A 25,053-nucleotide genomic window follows, 5' to 3' on the forward strand; every position below is an offset into this window, starting at 1 on the left:
TTCCACTAATAGCTCGCAGATGACACCAAGGCCACCAGATGGTGACGCATATGTAGAGAAAGACCGCCTCTAATACTTGGTAATACCTTTTTAATAATTTTTCCTTCCCTAAAAACATCAGTATTTATCCATACAGCCAGTTTTCCGTATATACATTGTGTTAACGAGTGGGAGAGAGGACGTCTTTCTATTCATATATAAAACCCTCCTATTTTTCCCATCATTTGTGTGCAGTTAGTAATATTACATCTCTTTTTCTCATATATAGTTCCTATTCAATCCCACAGATACTCCATGACTGCAATCAATGATATTATAAATATAATAACGTGTCCTTCATGTAATATGATACTCAGACTAAAGAATACATAATAACCGATATCTTATTTCACTTTGTCGTGTATCAAGTCTGGTTATGATGTAATAGAACGACCGATACAAATTCCCTTCCTTTTTGATCTTATTTCTCTTTGATTACACGAATACTTGCAGCTTTGAAAGTACAGTATTTAAGGTATTGGGAAAAACTACTATATCTTGAAAACCTGCGGATGTAAATATATGAAACTTTTAGAGTGATAATCACATAAATAGAACAAAACATTTTCTGTGAAAACAGTTTTGATGAGTGCTGCGCTGTTTCTCAGTTGAATTCAATATATATATTGAAATTATAGAGAAGGTCAGATTTTTGAACAAAAGTATAAGGACACGTGTTTTTTATGTCGGGGAAATAAATTTGCCTTTTTCTCATACTGACGTAACAGCCAAGATAGTTTTGATAAGTCTTGCACTGTGGAATGAAATTTTTATCCGAAAAAGTGAAGATACCATAAACACACACAACACATTTATCGGAAATTGAAAGAGCAAAATACTTGTTCTCAGAGAAAACGGAATGTCTAGTCAGAAAATTGCGAGACCTAAAAGATTCAAGATCGCTTTTTACGATTTGATAAATGAGCCCAATAATTATGGACTGAAAGCTGGTAGAATTAGATTTCCATCTTGCACTATTTTTCAGAAAAACACGATTCTTCACAGTGCTTTCGTGGAAAAAAATATCCTCTGTTCAATTCTTGTCTTCCATACAAGCCAAACAGTGTGTGATGTGTTAAAAAAAGAATTCAAATAGACGGGATACAAAAATTAAGTGCCAACATCCCCTTAGAAAACAGTGCACATAAAAGCGAGTCGAATTCGTCATACAGCGTATATATCTTTCTGTGCCGACTGGAATGATAGTGTTTCCTCTGATGAGATGAAATTCAATTTAGAAGGTTTGCAATATTACTGGCACGACCCACACAATGACGAGAAGCCATGTTTAAAAAATGCCAATTCAGAGGTATATCAGTGACGGTTTGTAGAGGCTTTCATCCCAAAGAAAATTTCCGATAGCGTTCGTAAGCTGTTAAAACCAGCTCGAAGGCGTATCAAAACATTCTGGCAAAATAGAATAGGACTGACCGAGCACAATCGGGATCTGTCGCTCACACGATATAAGCTCATTGCCCCGGAGGCCACGGTGAAGCCTTAAAAAAGTCTGTGTAACAATAGAAAAAAATTGATGTCCCTCTCATGGGACCTAAAGGACGCCTAGTCATGTATGTGCATTCAGATACAATTTCAAAAGGCATGAGCGAGATCAGGCATACACGAAAATAATCAAGTTATACAAGGAGTTAGAGAGGCTCCTATTATAAGGTGTCTAGAGGACTCTTTGATATTATGCATTGGCAGAAAACCTACGTCCTGTGATGTATATTGTATATGTAAGTATGCATCTCTCGCATAACTTCTAGACAGTATTTGCTTCAACAGGACAATGTAGATAATAAATGATAGAGAGAAGAAGGTACTTTTCTTGATTATTAAAAGGTTTTGCGTATAATTTTCAAGTGTCCTTATACTTTCTTCGAAAAAAATCTGACTTTCAATATAATTTTAACAATTTTTAATTGAAACAGTGCAGCACTCATCAAAATTAATTTTCACTGAATATTTTTTAGTTCTACATGCAATTATCACTCTAAAATTTTCTTATATTTATATTCAGAGGTTTCTAAGATACAGAATTTCTTTGCCTGTCCTTAAACTTTTTTCCACAACCTTCTTTTTCCGAATAGATATTCTTGAAGTTTAATCAAATAATGAAAACACAAAATTAAACATTTCAAGTCTTTCATTGCATCATTAATTCTAATTTAAATTTTATCAACATTGAAAAAGTTCAGATATTTGTTGAACGTATCTTAAAAATTACTGGCTGTGGAAATCTTTTTTTGATAGAAAAAAACTTTAAGACGAAAAATTTAGAAGTTAAAATGAAAAAAATTCAGATGTATAAGAGAAGATAATTGAAAGATGTATTAAAATGTATTGTTGTCAGAGATTATGTGACTTTCTGCTCCACAGACGAATAGAATCGCTTCAATGATACAAGAAAAATACAAGAGTTGTATATTAGTCGATAATATTTTTTTTCTTTTTTAGTTTAAAATCTTTTTCACTTTTTCGATATTCTTTTTCTTCATGGAAATAATAACAATTATTTTAAGTGTTTATTTAGTAATTTTTTAATATGTTTTTTTTTAAATTTGATTTTAGATTTTTGTTGAGTGTAACTATTTTGAAGATTTCTCATTAATCAATGTCTATCTGCGCGATTTAAACAGTTGTTCGGTACTTATTATGTTGAAAGTAAACACTCTCTAATCAGTTATTTCACTTGCTTATTTACTCTATTGTATTACATATAATTTGTAAGTTAATTTTATTTATTTGTGCAGTGAAACCTCTATACAGCGATACTCGATATAACAAAATCCCTCTACAACGATATTTTTTCAAATATTGTCTAGAATCGCCCGTAGTCTAATCTTAAACTCCTTCCGATGCAACGATATACTTTACTACGATAAACCTTCCTATAACGATATTTTTTAGGAGTTTTTGAAACCTTACAACGAAATTTTTTTATCTTTCACTCGAAAAATAAACTTTTAATATTCATATTTTTAAACTCGTCACATATTTTATTTCTTCCAACGGTGTCTAATAATATCGGTATTTGGCATCACCTGATCACCGAAAGTTTAGATTAAGTTTTCTGTATCACTTTTTTTTTGTGATGCACTAAAGTTTATTGTGATAAACCTCTTTACAGGGGCAAAATATCTGACAATTTTTTTTTATCAACTCATCAATAAAACTTTTTTGCGGCGAATAAATACTCAAAAGCGCAGTTTTTGGTGGTACTAACAACGCCGATTCAGAAAAGATGCCAAAAGCAGCATATATTTGATGGCACATGATGTGATAATAATGCCGCTCGATATAACAATAATCCCTCTACAACGATGTTTTTTCTTGGTCCGCAGAATATCGTTACATCGAATTTTTACTGCATTTGTTTTTCTTCCGGTGTAATGTTACAATTCTTTTCATACTGGAGTGTAGGGGACAAAATAATTAATTTTCTAGATTTTTTTTCAATATTGTAAAAGCAGAGCTTCTCAATCGGAGACCATATGGTCTCTTTGAGGTCCTGGGATATTTTAAGAGGGCCACGGGATGAAAGAAAATGGAAAGTAAGCAATGACAGAGGTGGTTAGAGGGGAGGTCACTCAGAGCTGTGAAAAAATACATTTGGATGTAAAGAAATTAGTCTTTTAAGTTGAATATGGTGGGAAAAAATGTGGCTACTTTCGAAATCTAGTGGAATTGCCCATAAAACCAGGGCCCCTCTTAAAGCATGGGCTCATCTGAGCTTGACCCTGGAACTTCATGTACGTAGAAGTCTACATGATGGAATCTGGTTCTATAATTTTCAATTGTTAAGCGTGGAAATTTGTAAGCTGTTACTTCGAGGTAGTTACCGTGCCTCAGAACATCGCTTATCGTGGGAGGGGAGGGGGCATAATGTTGAGACGGCCTGCATAGAACCTCTACAAGAGGGAAGCTTACTGAAGCGCAAGAGTATGGGTATCGAGATTATTTATGAATTTTTTGTTGGCTATAAATTTACTCAAATAAGTGGAAAGGATCTTGCTCTGGACAGAGTAATGGTAATGAGGGGGATTATGGGGGGGGGCGCTATAGCCAGTGTAGCAAGTTCGGGGGAATGGGTAATCAAGAAAATTTGACCAGAAATGGAGCAAGGAAGCAAAACCATAAATTCACCTTTGCTTCTTGATACGGGTGAAGGGGGTTCCTGGATAAGACAATATGGTATAAATCGGGTCATAGGCGAAAAAAAGATCGAGAAGTGCTGCTGTGAAAAACTAATTCGCGCGTTATTTACATATAACAATGTTAGAAAATTACATAGTTAAACATAAAGAAATTACAGAAATATGACATTGCAATTGCAATCAATAAGATGAGTCATTGTTTCAAGTGAGAGAATATACTATGACAAATTTTAAAGAAAAACGTATGTTTGTAAGATATTGATAATCCGAGGGTTTGCTTTACATTTCATTGTTAATGTCATGTATTGCAAATAACCTGGAAACTGACGTCTCATAAACTAAATCATAGACTATTATATAAATGGAACAATAGCGAACGGTAGTTCAAATCTTATTTAATATAAGATACAAGAGAGTATCTAATTTTTAATTAAATACCGAAAGGGGGATAACCAGGCTAACAATCATTACGAATGTATGATTTGATCAAATTCTAGTAATATTATTCATGATAACATTCCTTATAGATTTAAAAACAAACATCCGTGTTTTATTTTTATGGCATAACTTGAAATCACAGTTTAATGACTATATACTTAGCATTGAATGTTACTGGCTGTAGTTGGAAAAATCATAATAACAAAAAAAGAGATATTTATTTTTAGATGTAATTTATAGATAATTCCTTGAAGTCAATTCAATTTGCTTAATTTTATTAAATAGTTTATGGAAATTATGATCAAGTAAGAGGGAGATGATAAATAAGAAATGGTGTTTCCTGGGGATTTTCTAGCTCATTTAAAATGCATAAAATAAAAGCTGTAAAACGGAATGCGACTTTTTTAGCATACCGTACAAGTTCATCCCTTTGATGTCCGTTTCGAAAACCAGTCGTAATATGAATAAAAATATAAAAAAGAAATGGAAAGTTCAGTTAAACACTGCAACATTAAGTTATTGTAAAGATTCGAATCTTCTATCCTACCCATAAAGGACTAGATAAAAGTCTAAACTCCCATAAAGAATAGAAAAAAATTCACTAACAGATAAACGATGGGCTGCTATAAGGAACTACCATTTCAGGTCTTTCTGGGAAAAGGGCAGTTTATTAACTCGCCTAGAAGAGTGCTAATGTTTCCCTCGAGGTAAGTACAGGTAATGAATGTCACTAGAGCTTGGTGCCAAAACCAAAGTGAAATGCTGTCGTTAGTATAAACACCAGTGTCCGTAAAGAGAAGGACGAGCATCGCTGATTAACGTTTCTCCGCAATAGAAAGCAATGAACTGCACATAATATTGCAGCTTGTCTCCCTTGAAGGCAGTTTAAATATACTGGGCGTACTTAGAATTTTTACACACAGAAGAAATCATATAAAAAAAGTAAATCATACCCTAGGAGCAAAGAATGAGCATAATTATTAAAATTAATGTTGTTTAAACAGTGTGTTTTACGGAATAAAATGAAACTAAATTCGGTAATAAAAATAATCTCAATTCCGCGTTTTAAGATATCCCACACACAAATGGGTTTTAATTTCAAACATGAGACATTTTTAGTAAATAGTCACTTTCTACATGTACAATAAACAGGGTTCATAGGAAAGTTCCTTTATCCTGGAATAACTCGTGAACCGTTGATCCTAGAAGCATATTTCCAATTCCAATGGAAAAAGCATCCAAATGAAGTGTGTATGCCTAAGATACGGTCGTTCATATTTCAAGGAGTTATATAGCTATTCGAATAAAAAAAATAGACTTTTTACTTGGTCACCCAGTCCTAAAAGAACCCAATTAGAGAACGAAAGTTGTTGCTCTGTCTTTCCTGAGCCCCCTCCCAAAAAAAAAACTTTTTTTAAAGTTCAATTATTTGCTTAGATATTTGAAATCGAAAATAACTGAAAATGATGAAAATAACTGCTTAAACTAATGAACAAGCTCATTTCACACTTCATATGCTTTTCTTTCCCTTATTTTCAACGATTTTCAAATACAAATATTTCAGCAAATATTGCACTTAAAAAGCATAGGGTTTTTTGTTGGGCTCTAGAAAGAAGGACAACAGCATAGGGGTTTTTAGGGTAAAATGACGAAATAAAAGAGTTTATTTTTTTATTTTAATAACTATGCAACCCGTTGTAATATGAATGGCATATCTGAGGCCCAGTTATTTGTGTGTGGATACTTTTTTATAATCGGAAGTATGCTTCTCTCTCTGGGATCAACGGTTCGCGAGTAATTCCAGGATAGAGGAAGTTTCCTACGCATGCTCTATATACGCAATGGTATATGACATTACAGAAAACGTTTTCTTGTAGTGTAAAGTTTTTTATTTTTGATGTGACAACTTCTACCAATAGACTCGCATGATACGACAGACTCATTGACGAATAATTGTCATCTTGCATAGGGAAGTCATTTTGACCTAAAATAGCTTGGAGAGCTACAGTTAGGTATGCAACTTAGATTACGGTGTAATAAGGGACGCCATGTTCAATCAGATACATTAAAAAGCAGCACTTACTTTGATATAATTGGGGGAAATATAAAAATCAGAATGTTTACATGTTCCTCGGAACAAAAAAAATGTCAACTAGTTAAGTTTTCACCTCTTTTAATTGTACCGAAATTTACTCAGAATCATTTGAATCATATCACCGAAAATATCAATGATTAAATAGAGATGCAAATTTTACTAATTGGTGCTTTGTTATTTCACAGCCGTATTAAATTTTTCATGTTTCCCCATTATTCATTTAATCGTGCGTGGTCATTTTAACATAGCGTTAACTAAGTTGCAAAGCTGTAGCTTTTTCCATTTTTTTTCCAAGTTACTTCGGACCAAATCTCCCTGTATAAGCCGCAAGACACTGTAAAACAATTTGTACATTTCAGCTTTAAGAACTTGAACAGTACTGTACGTTCTTGTCTGCTAGGGCTAAATGAATTGCAAAACAGCTCTCTTCTGATGGTTTCTACTGGTTTAGAATGTTTTTAACCATTTGAAATCGGATTCAAACTATATAGTTCGATATTATTTACAGATATTCTTTATAATAGAAACTAAAAATATTCAGAGAGTATCAAGATAACAACACAGAAACCCAATCTAAGAAATAAAATTTCACATTCGAAATTATTTCGGGAAAAGAAAACGATTCAAGATTTTCGTAAGACCTTGAAGAGGAAAACCATTTACGAAATTCTTGGATTTCCATAAAATTCTTCTTGAATTACTCATCGATTCCATTTCGAATTAAATACAAAAAAAAAAAATTTCCAACTAAAAAACCCCCGTTATTTTCGTTATGTGTATAACATTTTAAAATAAAGTTCAGAATTTTTTTTATATATCTATAATTCATTCAGGAAGTTTAATATAGTTTTGTTTTTGGAAACAGTATTACAAAAATGCGACGAATTTTCTTTAATACTTCAGATGTCATAATTCATTCTATTTCTGAATAAAATAATCTATGAATAAATTTTAAAAAAGAATCAAGTAAAATAATTTCAGATCTCTATAAATGGAAGTGCAAGTCACACAAAAACGCCTTTGTTATATTTAGAATTGCGATGTTAACTGCATGAATATTTTTTCTTATTTTTAAATCATATTTTTTATTATTTATCTTGATAAACTTATCTAAATATATGTCCGTTCACTATCATAACGTAAAAGAAGTCATTAAAAAAAAATTCCCTCTCCAAGCGTTAGTTGAATTCAAGTTATATTTAAACACTCACAAGAGAGAAAGATTATGACGAAAATCTCTGATGTATCTTTCCATATATGAATAGGGTAATCAAATGCCTATCAAAATATATAATTGTCAATACAGTAGCAAATAGTATCATTCATGATACAGAATGGAATACCGGATTACTTTTCGGAAGAACCTCTAGGGCGTCAACGATACATTAAGCGCTGTTATGTGGCTTCCCATACCAAGCGTGTTATTGCATACGTATACGTATTTATGATTATTAAAATCCTTTCTAATGTCTTGTATTATTAGCACGCAGTTGAATTGAATTTCTGCTGCCGTTAAAAGAGCCATTAAGAATGGAGACAAAAGAATCTTATTTCTAAGACTAGAATGAAGTATTTCTAACTTCGCTTATGACTTCCTGTGTAGCTAGTCTAGTTAATAAGGTTGATTAAAAATAAATGGTGGAATGAAGTAATTAGGTTGCTCATTACTTTCAATACGGCTATCTAGACAAATTTCGGAATATCGGTTTAGTATACGATAGAAACAATGTCAATACCTTGACATTTCTCTTATCCTTTTTGTGGCCTGTGTTTCATGTTTTATTAATAGAGCTCTTAGAAATTTCGAAAAAAAATTTTAAAAATGTGAAAATTCGCATTTTTGGAATGTGTTTGCCACCTGCGTAAATTTTAATAGTTTGCCTTGGAAGGATAGTACCTGATCCCTTAGGCACAACAAAAGAGGACCATATATGTGTATATGTATGTTTGTATATGTGGTGTTTTTACTTTGTGTGTGTTTATGGATTTGTGTGTGTTATGTTAATAAATTTCAGTGTTTCGAATTTCAAAAAAAAATTTGATCATTAATTTTTGAAACTTTAAGCATTATTTTCCAATGGCTTGACCGTTTTCTGATTTATTGTGTAATGAACTTGACCGTTATAAGCAGATTTGCAATAAGGGATATTTTCGGGACTATATTTCATCCCTTAGATAGAGATGTCACTTATTGGGGGAATCTCAAAATGTGTATCATATGAACAATATTTTACGAAATCGAAAAACCGAAATTTATTAACACACATTAACATTACACACACACACATATACATAAATACACCACAGAGTAATTACGGGACAAACATACATAAACACATACATGGCCCGCTTATGTTGAGCCTAAGGGATTTGGTCCAAGGCAAACCAATGAAGAAATTAACACAATACTCAGCACGCGATCAGAACAAAAGATTGTTAAGGATATGATGATGAAAGTGAACATTGTTACAGGAGCTGGCTCATACCGATGTTACAATGGGAACGTTTTTATTTACGCATTTGGCAGATGCGATGGGTGTACGACAGCAGTGAACCACAATATATCACACGATCCAGTTCATCCGAAAATGCTGAATAGGATTTTTGTTAGGGCTTCCTAAGCAGCCTTTTAAAAACCTGAACAGGGAATATCCATTTCACGAAACCAGCTGCGTACCTACGCCACGAAAAGCATGTGCTGGTGCGCTATCATGTTGAAACAAAAACGGGCCCCGCCGAACTAGGGGTAGAGCCACGTTGTCTGTTATGTCCCACAATGATACGGTCGTCTAAGTGTCATGCTAACGAACCAAAGGGCTGAGCTCAAACCAGGAAAACAGCCAAATAATCCGTGAAGTCGGAGATTGGGATGCTCATAGAATTTCATAAAAACTGACTAAAAACCAACAGAATTGATCCATAAATCAAAATTTCCCACGGAAAGCTCAAACCGAGCACCCACAAGTCTAAAACACTTCCAATACCCCTGTGCATAACCATTGAAGAGTGTCTGGATATATGTACATTAGCAGATAGCGTATGGTGAGGTCAATCATCTAGGCCTCCGATATAGATCTCATTGTGAAGGTAATGCAGGGACCAAATAAGACAGTGTTTCGATGGGTATACAAGAATTTTTCTGGATCTCCTCTTGCTTTTATATACTCGTAAAAATTTATAGAGAAACATGACAAAGTGATTCTCTGGGCCTGTGGGCCCTATAGCCCTGTCAGCCTCTCCATTGTGGCGAGGGCATGCATATTGATATCGTAGAGGGCTGCAAAACAGTTTTCGAACTGAGACGTGAAAAGACCAAGTCCAGGCTTGAAATTCATGTACAGGAATAGAAGAATAATTATTACTCCATCGAAATAATTATTTTTCGAAAAAAGTTATTTCAATTTCAATACATAATCATTAATAAGTAAGTAAATGCACTGTTTCGATGTTGATCAAACCAATAGGTGTCTTTGTGATATGTTGTGCATGTATTTGACTGTGGAAAATTGTCGAAGATTAATTTAAAAACTGTTCAAAAAGACATACCAATTAAAAGAAACAAATATTCTTGTCTATGTTCGGGTATTTAACGACTACCTACTGAAGATTTGTCACAGATACAGATGAAAAGTTTAGTTTAGTTCTGAAGCCCAGATTAGCAATCCAAAAGAATCATCAAGTTGTCGGAAAAACTCCAGCCGTGAAAGTTCACATTCGACTTTAAAAATATGAACATTATTTTCTGACAGCTATCTTTATTAATCACTTTTTCACCACTTCCGTTAAATGATATTATGTATTTACGATTTCTTTGAACGTTTCTTAAATCTGACTTCTTCAGAGATGTATATATATATATATATATATATATATATATATATATTACATGGTAAATGTTTGATAAATCCAGTGACTATTCATAACCACCGACCATTTTGATCAGTTTGAAAGACTGAGAATTTACCACATTTATCGGTGATTATGTACATTCCCCAGCTCGTATTAGTGAATATGATAAATCATCAATGAATGACTTTAATTTATCGGACATTTTGCTCAAATTTCAGTCTAGAACTAGGGTGATGATTGATTGGTGATGGTGATGTTTGAAAATGTTGATAAATGTTAAGAAAGCTAACATTACAAAAAAAAGACATTAATTTATATACTTTTATCCTTATAACATTTATTTTCATTTAATGTAATTTTTATGGCAAAATATGTGTAGTGCACGTACAAGAGATACTGATAAGCGGTTGAATTTAAGTGATATTTCCGCATGATTTCTTTGATATTTATCATACTTACCAGATTCATTCGGGAATTATGTATACTAACCTGTAAAAGTGTGATAAATGTAGGAAAATTTTTCAAACTTACCGAGACGATTGGTAATTATACACAACCGGTGACTGGATAATTATCGATTTATCAAATTTACCGTAACATATACATCAGATCAGTCCGACTGACCTTATAAATTTAGGTACTCCCTGTTACCTAAGATACCTGTTGCTACGTCGGAAATGGAAGTAAAATCAGAAATGAGAGAAATGTATTGATATAAAAAAATTAAACATTTTTTTAAATATACATTGACAATTAATTTTTTAGACTAGATTTTTTCCGAAGAGAAGTTCGTGTCGTATAGGAGAAACTGATATTCCTTGACCATAGTAAATCTTGAAACAATTGAAATAGTTCTGACAGCATTGCTTTATAGCTGATGTTCTTGGAGTGCAAGAGATTATAAACACATAACCTTACAACTGAACGTGGTTTCAGCTCTTTGTCTATGACATTGACAGAGGTTTTGGAAGTAGGCACATAAAGTAAAAAAATTGTGTTCTTGTTTTTGCTGTGTTTCTCCACCGTTCCAAGTTTAGTGATCTGTATTTAGTAATTATAAATCTATGCAACCACTTAATGAAACTAGCAAGTGCTCAGTCACTCCAAGCAAGGTAAAAAAAGTTATTAATATTTTTTTACAAATAATAGAGCATCGTCTACCTTGAAACAAAAAAGATCGTGTAACTTGTAACAACATAAAACTTTTCTAGTTTACCTTGGAATACTCGACTTACACTAATTTTTAATATTTTTTTTTGCTTTTAAATACAATTTATATTTTAAATTTTAGTTTTTCCTATAAAAGCTTCAGCTATGTATATCCATTTCTTGTCTTCCATTCCACCTTCGGTTATTTCCTAGTCAAATTTATTGGAAAAACAAAGTTCACTGTGTAGGATGCGTCCAACAAAAGCGTTTATCAAGTGAATTTCCTAACGAGAAGAGGTGAGAAAATATTTTATGGCTTATCAATGCCAGATACTGAATGAATGAACGCCAGAACTTTGCCACTGGACTTATCCCGTTGCCGAAATCTCTTCCAGCCCAGCTTCGTGGCAGACTCTGGTACACAATGCCAAATACTGCAAATGTTGACATCACAGGTGTTGTTTCTCTAATGCAATCACCTAGCATCAAAGGAACTCACAGAACTAAACATTTAGAACATGATTTTCCTTTCTACAACTATAATAAAGAATAATTATGCATTTCATCTATATAAATGCGTTCCTACCTCCATTATTGTTACTCTTGTTTACACTTTATATATTGATAATCATATTTCTGCCATTATTTTGCTATTTTATAATTCAATACATGATTTATATTTAAAAAATACTTATTATATTATTTTTCTTGTAACATTTGTATTTTTTATCTTTGTAATTTTACCCTGTTTTCAGGTACAACAGTGCATGCTTCAAGGTAAAATATCCCTGGTTGTACTTTGGGACATTTTTGAGACTTTTCAAAATCCATATCCCATCCTTGGGACTTTTCAAAAATCCATATCCCATTCTTGGGACTTTTCAAAAATCCATATTTTATTACTACAGTGAGAAAGAAAGGTAATTTAAAATTTTTATATGATGTTTCATACAGCATGCAAATTCTAAAAATGAATTTAGTGAAATTTTAAATTTAAAAAGTGACTGAGAAAAAAAAGTTTGAAAAATATTGTACCAAGGTATGTCTCCCCTACCAAGACCAGCTAAAGCAGATTTAGCTGGTGTTGCCCCTATACTTTCGAAATCAGTAAGTATCTATCAGTCAGATTTTTTATCCCTTTATCACTCGTTTCTGTTTAAGTAAACGAAATTACGAAACTGAGTAGATGAAAGAATGCTAATAAAAACACAAAAGCTTCCGTCTACAAGTAAGGCAGAGATATAAACAACTTTTTTGTATAAGTTTAGCTTCGGCCCGAAAAGTAACACAAAATTTTGAAAGTCTCACGAGTCACATTCAGACGTAAGTGTTCGGGGGTTACTTCACATACGGTGTATGTGAAGAAAAAAATTTTCTAAGCCGTATATTTCAATTTCACAACTACCATAAAATCTGAAATTGGTGAGCGATGCATTTTTCAAAAAAAAAAGGAGAACTTATTACGATTGCCAATACGAAATCAAGAAAAGCATAAAACAAAATTTCTCATCTATTTCCAGCGGAAATTTCCAACATATTTTATTCCCTTGGTTCTTCTTATACCTATCACAAATTCAAATTCACAGACAGGAGAATATATATATATACATATTCACAGTCTATGTATATACGGGTGTATGTTTGAAAACATATTTCTCATGTGCATCAGTTTGAAATACGATCGAACGGGTAATCCTTTACGAGTAGTCGAAACACATTTAGGTTGTACTAAACTGAAAGATACAGATACCAAGCCGATATGAATAATTTACTTTCATGTGTTAGTTTTACTCACGTTCGAATCATGTCTATGCATTTCTCTAGGCTATCAGAAAACGAACATCTGATTCGGATTTTGATTTTTTTCACCAAGTTTTTGAAAATTTATATTCGCGTGATTTTGAGAAGTTACGTCCACAAGGTTTACGATATTTTCCAGTCTAATGTCTAACTCAGGGGTTCCTAACCTTTTTCAGCCGCAACCCAAAAACCAACGCCTCGATCAAATTCGCGAGCCATCGGTCTCTGTAATTTAAAAATTCTTATCAACTATTTCTGATTAATAAAATGTTCGGTCTTCGAAACAAGTGAAACCAGTTCATGACATTTTACAGGTAGGCCAGAAGCATCTGAACCCAGGAACCTGAATTAAACAAGGGACCCACAAATAATTGAAAGCTGTCATGAATTCTATAGTTTTCTTGTATAAATTCTATAATTTTTTCTCTCACTAATTTCCGATTATTTTACATTCATTTTAGAATTGTTTTTCATTCAAAAGTGAAACGAAACTTCTCATGTATTTCCAGCGAAAATTTTCAATATATTTTATTCCCTTGGTTCTTTTTATACCTATCGCAAATTCATATTCACAGACAGCAGATATATGTACAGAGTGCATAGGTAACATTGAGCATTTTACTGGTAAACCGTTGATCCTAAAGGCATACTTCCAATTAGAAAAAGTATCCAAATAATGTGTAGTACTCAGATATGTTATTGATGTTGTACAGTTATTAAAATTAAAAAGTAAACTTTTTATACCGTCCCCGTGTGCCCAAAAGCCCAATTAGAAAGTTGTCGCCCTGTCTCTTCTGATGCCAACAAAAAACTCCACGTTTCTAAGTGCAATATTCACTGAAATATTCGAATTCGAAAAACGGAGGAGAGGTGGGAAAAAACATCATTAAATACGGGAAAGCCGTTTTACCCGTATTTAATTCTGTTTTTTCCCAACTTTCCACCGTTTTTTTTATTTCAAATATCTCCATGAATATTGCACTTAGAAACGTGGAGTTTTTGTTGGCATCAGAAGAGACAGAGCGACAACTTTCTAACTGGGTTTCTGGGCACACGGGAGCGGTATAAAAAGTTTACTTTTTCCTTTTAATAAATGTATACAACACCTTGCAACACCAATAACATATCTGGGTACTACACGTTATTTAGATACTTTTCTAAATAAAAGTATGCCTCTAGGAGCAACGGTTTGCCAGTAAAATGTCATACGCCCTGTTACCTATGCACCCTGTAAATACAGGGTGTCTCAGCATCAGGTCTACAAACTTCTAAGAGAGGTAGTGTATGTCTAGACCAACGGTTCTCAACCTTTTTGACTCGCTGAGCCCTTTTTAGTAAAAAAATTCTATGGCGGAGCCCCGTAGGCCCATTTCTTAATTATTCATCAAAGTTACTGATATATTTTTACTATTTAAAAATATTTATAATTATTTTTTTTTAATTTTACTGTTTTTTTTTTATTTTCCCTCAATCGGCCGCGGAGCCCCTGGAGAGTGCACAAGGAGCCCCAAGGGCTCCGCGGAGCACCGGTCAAGAACCGCTGATCTAGACGATTCGGAATCACATAGCGAAATCACCACACATTCGGAATCACACAGCGAAATCACCACACATTCGGAATCACACAGCGAAATCACCACACATTCGGAATCACCAGTACATGGTTGGAAATTCTTCCTTGATTCCCTGATGCGGTAGAGTACACAGAAAATACCAGAAGTGAAAGGACACCACGTAAGTGAACACGCGTTTTAATATTAAATGTGCATCGAAAAAAGTAACAGAGGTAAAAGGTGTTCAAAGTGTCATTCACGAGCTATAATGCAGGTCTCACATCTTCGGGGCATTCTGACAGATTCCGGGCATGTCTAGGACTTCCCTGCAAAGCAGGCAACAAGTTCCTCAGTGAACCCGGAGTCTCCACTCCGGGAAAAGTAATCAAGGCATGATAGATCCGGCGATCGAGCACGCCAATGCATCAAAAGCCCGGGACCACCACTCCCGTACAACTCCATGTAACACGTCAGGAAAGCATTTCCGACCCTGCCTTACATGTGATTCCGAGTCATCTGGGTGCAACCCTACCCCTCCAAAAAGTTTGTAGACCTGGTGCTGAGACACCCTGTATATATTCAGAGTATAGCTTATTTCTCACCCATATTCTATACACAATTATTTTCCCATTCATTTTGGAATTACTCTTTTCATTCATTTTAGAATTACTTTTCATTCATTTTAAAATTATTTTTCGTGCCATGGAATTTTTCATTAATTCTGGGATTACATTTTATAACATAAACATTACATAACTTAAACATAACATAGTTTTTAATTTTCAATTCTCATCACACACATGCCTGAATTTCCATTAGTGTTTCTTTAATGTATTCATAATTTTGCGTAGACAATTGTCAGCATTCTTGTGCATTCTGTAACGATGGCATGCCATGTCGGATACCGAACTCTCCCTAAAAATACTTTACATAAAGTAATGGCTCGTGACAGCTCTAAAATGTATGAGTCCGAGCTCAGGCTGGCGAAATCTTTATGACTTTTCTTTGACTTGTGTACATCAGCGCCACCTATCAGCTCTTTTTGAGTAATTTTTCCCCGTCTTAAAAAAATTCATGACCTAGCGATGCTAACCCTGCAAACCGTTTTTTATTTTGGTTACTTTTCCGGTTTTATGAATTTTTAAAGTTTCTACGGACTTTTTGCCCACCCTGTATAAATTTTGTTTTCTTTGAAAATGAGATTATTTTCCTTTAGATTAGTTATTATTTAAACTGAAGATTTTGGTCCAGTGGAATTATAACTTGCAAATACATTAAAAATCCTGTTATCGCTAATATTTTTTTGTTTAATATTTGTCTTATGGCATCGAATCTAAAAAAGAATATTCGTGAAAAAGTAGGAAATATAGTGAAATAAAAATTGGTACTAAAAAAAGAAAACTTGAAAGGACGTCTTCTTTCTGCTTATTCTAAAATATTGGCGTTGGTTGGCATTTTGCCTGTATAGATTTTTGGGAGAAATAAAAAAAGGAAACAAAAATCTTCTCACAAATAAAATCGTCTCAAGTGTTTTTCAGCCTTGGCTACATCGTGAGTTTTGAACTCATAAAACATACTTGTTTACTTTAATGCATCCATGTTGGTGCCAGCGCAACAGGAGGTTCCATGAGAGGGTCTCTGACCCGCTAGAACAGGAGTCTTAAACCTTTTCAGTCGCGAGCAACGCATGTCATACATGCTTAACACATGACCCAAATGGGCCAAATGTGTAAATCGGAGTAAACCAATGACCTGACCATGGGCCAAATGTAGCCCTCAGATCCCACCATGAGCCCTCGGAGTCTTTTAATTTGGCCCGTGACCTCGAACTCAATTTTTGTAAAAAATGAACTAAATGATTGTTCACAGTAACTAATTGATTAGTATATTTTTATTTTCAGGTGCTGGTGATTAAACAGTTCGGGCACTTCCAGTATGGATTCGAACGGGCCTATGGTTAAAATTGCAGCAACACCTAACTTAGTTTTGCAAAAACAATTACATTAGTTTTGATTCTAGAATTCTTACTATGAAATAAAAAATATAAAAAACATTCAAATTCAAAAAAAATTATTTAATTGTAGCCCACGATGGTTTATCAAACTAAGCAAATGGTCCGCGACAGTTTCCTAAATCACTGATGTGCTGAAGTGTGGCCCACACTATCCAAAAGGTTGAAAACCCCTGGCCTATTCCTACTATCAAATGAAAAGTTTGATAACTTACGGCAAGTTTGACATACGCATGCCTAAAATCTGCATTGTTGTAATACTTAAATGCAATTTCACGGGGTGTTTGATTGAAGCGTTGATAAAGCGCCCGCGAGTCTGAAATCGGAGTATTGAGTACTTTTGGTGTTTCAGGGGAGCACCATGGTGCTCGCGAGCAACAGGTTAAAGATGTCCGCTTTAGAACAATTACGGCAAGGAGAAAATGGGTCTGGAACCAAACTACAAATTTAATTCATCCTATATTCATGTTAGAATTTAAGTACTCCGAAATCACCAGGCAAATATGCGGAAAATATAAAACTCCTAATGCATTTCGACAGACAGAATTCAAGTATTCATTAATTATCATGCTGGAAATATCACTAATTAATTGCTACGCATCAAATTGAATTGAGAAACATTTGATGAGCATTCTAATCATTTTATGTGTTTTTAGGATTTCTTTCAATGAAAGAAAAACTATATATTTTTTAACAAACTTTGTGAAGTTTAAATTCTTAGAACTTCAGAAAAACAAGTAATCATAGTCGGATTCTCATAATAGTGGAATTTTTCTAGCATTTGTTCCGAGCATCATGATGAGTGTTTTTCGTGCAAAGAACACCTTTCTTGTATTGATAAGAAACTAAAAAAAATGAATAAATAAAACAATGAAACAAGAAATTCAAAAAAAAATGCGATTTTTCTTGGGAAAAGGAATTTGGGGTAAATTAGCTTCAAACACGCAATGATTTTTTTTTTTTTTTTGCTATTTCCCCCCCCCCTCCTCTTTTTTCATTTTATCCCTTTTAATTCGTTTTTGTTTTTTATATTATTGTATTAAATGTGTACATAGAATGGAATATAATTTAATATAATTTAATTTAGTTCCTGAGATTAGGTTTCTGAATGTACTCAAACATGCGTTGACATTGTCTTCCTTATGATTAACTATTATATATTCGTTTATAATGATTTGAAGTGTTATTTATCTCATCAATAGTTTTCACAGTCTGTTTTAACTTGAGATATTTCTTTTTCAGCAACGCTGTCTTGGGAAGTTTAAAAAGATTTCTATATTCCTTCAAGTGATAAGAGAAATAGTTTTCCACCAAAATTTACTTGCAATGAACTTCTGAGATTGAAGAAAAGCCTTCAAAGAATTGGGAAGTCTCCCAAATTTATCTGCTTTACTCCTTCTTTTCCAAAAATTTATTCTCAACGCCTCCAATCTTAATTGGATAATTTCTTTTTTATCGCAACACGATTATTTTCTGTACATCCAGGCTGATTTGACGGGACGATTCCCGGATGGCGAATAACAAAAATTTTATTTTATCTCTTATGCCGAGAATTTATTGTATGATCACTCGGTAGAGGAACTTCCCGCTGTAGCAATCTGCTTTGTGGACATCTTGCTTTCGTTTCAGTCACACCTCTGTGTCATCGACAATGACTAGTCGTATATCGAACTCACGCGACACCTCCAAACATACTTTAGTAAAGTAGGTGATTATGTGTTATGGACTTCGGATAAAATCATACGAGCCCTAACCCCTCACCTTCAACTAACTCATCGAACTCTATATTGCATACCTATAACCTTCCACCGCCCATCTTGGTTCATTTCAGGGTCTGCCGCGCAAAAAGTTTTACTTTCTCTCAAACATATTATTTCTTAGAAACAAGTTTTCGTTATTGAAAAATGCTTGTAACTACTCGCTACGGTTTTTTAACCTTTATAAATATTATATATATATATATATATATATATATATATATATATATATATATATATATATATATACATATACATATACATATATATATATATATATATATATATATATATATATATATATATATATATATGTTTTATTTTAAATCTTTACAGACCGGATTACTTTTAACACTTGAACATTATCAGTGACCGCTATCTGTCATAAAACGAAAGTTTCTTAGATTCGTGATATTCCACAGTAAGAATTATTACATTATCTGATAAATGGCTATTTAAAAATAAAATATTCAGCTCTTCGAGTGGGACTATCCACAGATAAAATAATTTTCACTAATATTGTGAAATTTTAATGCAATGTCTTATGGCTGCGCCTGCTGTAAAAATTCTGATTTTAAGGTATAGCAATCAAGAAACCAAAACTAAGACTTATTTTCCAGAATTCTTTGAACTTATAAATGAATCGGCATAAGATTAATGCAGGTGTATTCCTATATTTCAAATTTTATATTGTTCTGACTCAATTCTTGTGATGCAAAAAATTCAACGTGTTTTCTCTCTCTTGAAGATTTGGAAAATATTTTATCTTCATTATAACTTGCTTTCTGAAGTCAATTAACACTTGCAGAAGTTGAAGAGACTCAAGAAAGTTGTAAAAGATGGGAATTTCACTGACTTTAATCGAGCCACTTTTTATAGTTCTCTTACGTTTATAAGATTGAAAGATTGAATAGTGTTTCTAGAAAATGAATTCTGGGTCCATTCGTTTACGTGCAAACACTAATTAAGATACCATAACAGGTTAAAGAAAGCCCAGCGAGATGATTGATAAGGATCATTATGAATGTCTTCGAAGATTACTTTTGTATTTGATTAGTATAAAATTTCGAGAGTATAAAATTTATTCTTGTTTATTGTGAAATTGACAAAAAATTATATACAGTGTGATATCCCGAAGTTATGCGATATGTGGGACCGACGACAACCGCGTAAGTCAATTCGTGTAAGTCGCGGTTCAGTTTTCCATAGAAATACATATAAATATTAGTTAATTGGGAATAAATTTTTGGAATATCACCCGTCTTTTTCTATCTTACTATGACTGTAATGCTATGATACTCTTCTATGGCTTCACAAAATCCAACTTGCACTGTGACTGAAATCCAGTCCAGTAAAAAAGACTGTTACACTGAAATATATGCAAATGAAAGTCATGTATTAAACACTTTTAATGTTTCGATTAACATTGTACCCCTTTGGCCATCGAAAGAAATGAGATACTTGTTTTCGGAGGCAAGAAAAAACTTTCAGCCATGAGTTGAAATTAATTAAAAGTTACAAACCAGTTGCATTGTCATCAAAGAGTATCACATTAAACAAATTATATTTTAACCTGACATTGGACTTCAGGTACGAAATTGTGACCCTTCTTTGTAAAAATGGAAGATACCAAACAAACCTTGGTATTCCATTTCTAAATCGAAGCAAACTTTTCATCTTTATATAATGTAGCCTCTCAAAAACCAGTGTATTTTAATCACATATCACGTTCTGATCGAATAAAGCAATACTTTGCATAATTATCACTTAATAATCTCTACTATTTCAGCAATAATCCCGTGATTTTCACAGAAAATCGCGTAACTCCGAAATCACCCGACCCGGGGTAGCCGAAGTTGGGGTATTACTGTATTGCATTAAATTTTTATTTCTGTCATTACGTAGGAGATGAGACTGCAAAAAATAATAATAATTAATGACATTTCTCATGATTCTTCAACAATTCCACATCCTCTGTGGACAATTCCCCCTCTCATACCCCACCACACAGAACAACAACAACAATAACAACACCGCCGAGCACGCTGTACGCTAAATCGTTCGAGGAATGTCGGTAGAATTTACTGAATGGACGTTCCACCGGAAAAGATTAAACGAGAACTTTTGTACGAAAACGTCGATCCGCGCGAATGAATGACCTTCAGTGTCTTTCGCCGTTTCAGCGAGAGCACCAACCGCGCTCCGAGTCTACAGTTTGCAAGGAGCCCTGTTGAGCAGGAAAAACTTCCATGGTGTTGTCCACCTTCCTTCACACAAACTTCACGTATACGATCCGGGGGGAAAAAAATAACGATAAGGATAACCCGTTGCCTTATCGGCAAAGAAATGACCAATCGATAGCAAAATATGAATGACATTCCTTTCATCCATCGCTATTACTTATCAGGTAGAAATGACAAAGACTTTAAAAAAATTGTTTCAGAGGACTCTTGTAACATTAGTAAAATTTTATTAACCGGAATTATTGAATATGCAATATATATATATAATATAAATTAATTTTATGTAATATGCAAATTGTAACTTTTTTTTTGTTTTGCGATTTTAATGGAAGAACGAAACTTACCATAAGCAATTCTCCACTCTCCCTTCCGATAAATCCACTGGAAATGCCTTACTGGCTTTTTGGCCGATTCCACACTACCATAACGTCTGAGAGATCCCTTAAAAGAACCTCTCACTCTACGGACACTCATAGTTAGGCGGTATTAGACACACATGCGAGCGACGAGTGGAAAACTTGCACCACCACCAGGACGATGATGATGAGAGGCGATCTCTGGTCGTGTGTCGGCTGCCGGCCGGATGATGATTCCAAGAGGCTGCTGAATCGGAGATCTCTCGGCTCGCTTTCTCTCTCTCTCGATGTGAGCGTGTGTGTGCGTGTGTGCGCGAGGTGTGTGTGTGTGTATATGTGTGTGTACGAGAGAGTGTGTGTGAGTGGTGTGTGCTGTACCAGCGAAGGTCGTACGGAGAAAAACCTCCGAAAAATCAATACGCACTGCCGCGATGCGCAGAAGATCTGCCCCTTCGGATTTCGGAATGTTTTCCTGCAGTCCGAAAACGGGGTACAACCAGCCCCACTCTTGTTCTTAGAAGAATCGCTTCAACTTTCTCTTCGAAAAGAGGAGAGAAGGCCGAGTTCGAATTAGAACTCTCTCCAAAGACCACTTAAAACAACTTTTTTTTTCTTTTTCCTATCTTTTTTCGGTTTCTTCTCCCTTCTCCGCTCGTTTTTAATAGGTGCGCGGGCGGCGATAACAGAGCAATGAAAAGCAACGCCGAACACGCGGGATGCTCGTGAAAACACTGATTTTTTTGCGTGAACAGAACAGCTCTTATGATGATGATAATAATAAAATATTATATTATATTTCCCGTTATTGTCCTCTAACAAAGCAAGCGGGAAAAAAAAATCCCCCCGAATGAAATCGAAACTTACGTCAAAGGAATAAAAAAAAAGTCATAGGGATTTAAGGAATGTTAATCATTTCAAGAAAGAAACCAAACGCCGAAAAATTTCTCGTGCCAACAATTTCTTCAGCTGTCTTTAGCTATTTTTGGTTCCGTCATCTTCTGGTTTTCGAGGGTCACGCGATAAAAAAGAATGAAAAAAAAAAACGAAATGAATGAAAATAATTTTCTTCATTATGAGTTTCCGACTCTACGAAACGAGTGATTTTTAACGACGAGAACTAAAATAAATAAATAAATAAAATGGAAACGAAGGGAGGAAAAACACACGTTCAGTTTCCAAGTTTATAGCCTCGGTACCCGAGGAATTTCTTTGTAAAGTAATAAAAATGGAAATAAAAAACATTTATTTTCTTGCGCTCATTCGTGTATAAGTACGTCTTATAAACGATACTTATGTTGCAGTTTAGTGGTCACGTACCGTACCAAACGGACTCGGAAATAGAAATCACCATTATCGTTTGATGAATTTGTTTTCTTGTGCAGTTATAAGTTCAATTATTAAAAGGGAATATATCGTATAATCCTATTAAAATAGCCGAGATGGCTAATACCGCGAAGAAATGGACACATCTTGATACGGAAAGAATTTTATTGAAAAAGTTTTTTTTATTGAAATAATCGTCTACATCAAGAAGCCAATTATTCAATACTTGCGATATTCCAAATAGAAAAGTTAGATGTAAAATTTCCCCTCGCGGATATGCATTAAAATATTAAGAGGATTAAACGAGTTAATTTTGAACACTGGATCTTTCTTTCGAGGGGCTTTCTAAAATCAATTTAAACGTCTGATGTTTTGCCTGAGAAATCCTTCGAGCAACTCGTAAAACTGCGAATGTTTCAGCCTCCATTATTCGTGTTTCCGCAACAACTTTCCTGTGACGAAATCTTATAAAAGCTTTCAATTCCTTTTTATGGGATATTGCATGTTCTTTTAAGCTTAAACAGTCCATTTCTGCAAAGAATATTTCTTGGTGTGTGTGTAGTAACATGTTGTTTATATTTTCTTAATACGCATCAAGATCTTTAAATTTCAACTTTTTATAATGCATGTGTTACGATAGATGTGATAAATCCTGTTATTACACATAATAACCAGTTATTATGCATGACCACCGAGCATTTTGGTAAGTTTGATAAAGTTCCCTAAATTTATCACTTTTACCGGTGATTATGCATAGTACCCAAGCGTCGTTGGTAAATTTGATAAATTTCTCTAAATTAATCATTCTTTCCGTGGCAACTATGCATAGTAACCAAGCATCGCGTCGTTGGTGAACATGATAAATTGTACTATATGATATTGGATACCTGATAATTCATAAATGTAGTGTATCATTATATCGGGGTGCGATAGTAACATTTGTTGCCATTATATCGAGATCCGACTATATTCGCCTCACATACTAGACACATTTGGAATTTCTTTCATATTTATCGAATTCCCCAATTACACTAGGGCATTATGCGCCCTCCGGGGTATAGAGCTTATATCGCTGGTGCGACAAAGCCTGGTTGTGCTCGGTTCATTTAGTTTAGTTTAGTTTAACGGTTCTCTCAAAGTGTGTGTTGTGTCTCCCAGGCGCGTCTCCAACCTCCTCCGTCAGGGGTGTCGCGAGGAGTTGGTATAGTGCAGGGTCTTCCACCACTGACAACGTGGACCTTTTTTTTTTTTCAATTTCAGCCAGTCTCACTGGATACTAAGCTTTTCTACACATATGTTATCAAAGATCTCGACAGATCACAAATATCCCGTGATCCATGCATTGAAGACCATGTAGTGATTTGTGCCTGCTCAGTGCTTTGAAGAGTGATTCGTTTCTAGACTATTCTAAGGAGTCGACAGTGGAAAAAGTTTGAGAACTATTGAACTAAGCTATTAAATTAAGAACAAAATGGGTGAGAGTAAAGAGAATGCATAAGTCTATAAGCCCCCTCCCATACATAAATCTAAATGTCTTTCCAACCCCTATAAGCTGATGTCAATTTTTTTTTCAGGATAATCCGAGTTTTCAGTAATTCGAAGAGGCCTCGGTCGCGTTCACCTCGGATTATCAAGACTCTACTGCAGGTGATATCTGTAGAAGATGGCAGGCACAGACGGTGTGAAATGGGCATATCCCTTGGTGCGGTTCAAGATGTTGATTGTTGTTGATTGTCGCTAATTTGTTCTTATCTGATAGAGCAAGAATTCTCTTACCACAGACTAAAGATAGAGTAATAAATATATACGTCTGTGATTCTTACACTTTGGTCCACGAACCTCTGCGGGTCGCCATAGAAAGTCCGCAAAGGTCTCGCGTTCAATATTCTCAGGGATATCAATACAGTCAAACTCAGTTATAACGACAACGAATATTCCACGAAATTTTACATTACAACCGAGGTTGACGTTTTCAAAAACTTTTAAAAAGGAAAAATGAGATGCAATCAGTGTTAGCCGAAAAAATAAGTTTAAGATTAATTTCACTTCTCTCCGAAACTTTAAGGCAGTGGTTCTAGAACTTTTGTCACCCGCGGCTCCCTTGCCAGATTCGTGGTTCGTCTGAGGGTCCTCCCAAAAGAGTTTAGTAGATATTTTCACTTATAAAAGAACCACTTCAAAGCATAAATAGGCACACAAATCCGTATCTCCAGCTTGTCGAGACGCACACTTTGAGAAACACTACTTTTTAAGGGATAGTTCTGTAAAAAAAAAAGTATTTTC

General features: G+C 34.3%; 1 protein-coding gene across 1 annotated transcript in view; it reads right to left on the bottom strand.

Annotated features, from left to right (window-relative positions):
* Positions 1-22,078, bottom strand: part of LOC149085156 (solute carrier family 4 member 11-like) — a 251,979-nt gene extending 229,901 nt beyond the window's left edge. The window contains exon 1 of the mRNA XM_089233001.1: positions 21,436-22,078. Within this exon, the coding sequence (XP_089089127.1) occupies positions 21,436-21,565 (130 nt within the window). The 5' untranslated portion in view covers positions 21,566-22,078. The remainder of the gene's footprint in view (positions 1-21,435) is intronic.
* Between the last annotated feature and the right edge of the window lie 2,975 nt (positions 22,079-25,053).

Source organism: Pholcus phalangioides, unplaced genomic scaffold (genome assembly GCF_987345545.1).
Source record: "Pholcus phalangioides strain wild (caught in Gottingen) unplaced genomic scaffold, Ppha-v1.0 ptg000007l_1, whole genome shotgun sequence".
Classification (NCBI taxonomy): domain Eukaryota; kingdom Metazoa; phylum Arthropoda; class Arachnida; order Araneae; family Pholcidae; genus Pholcus; species Pholcus phalangioides.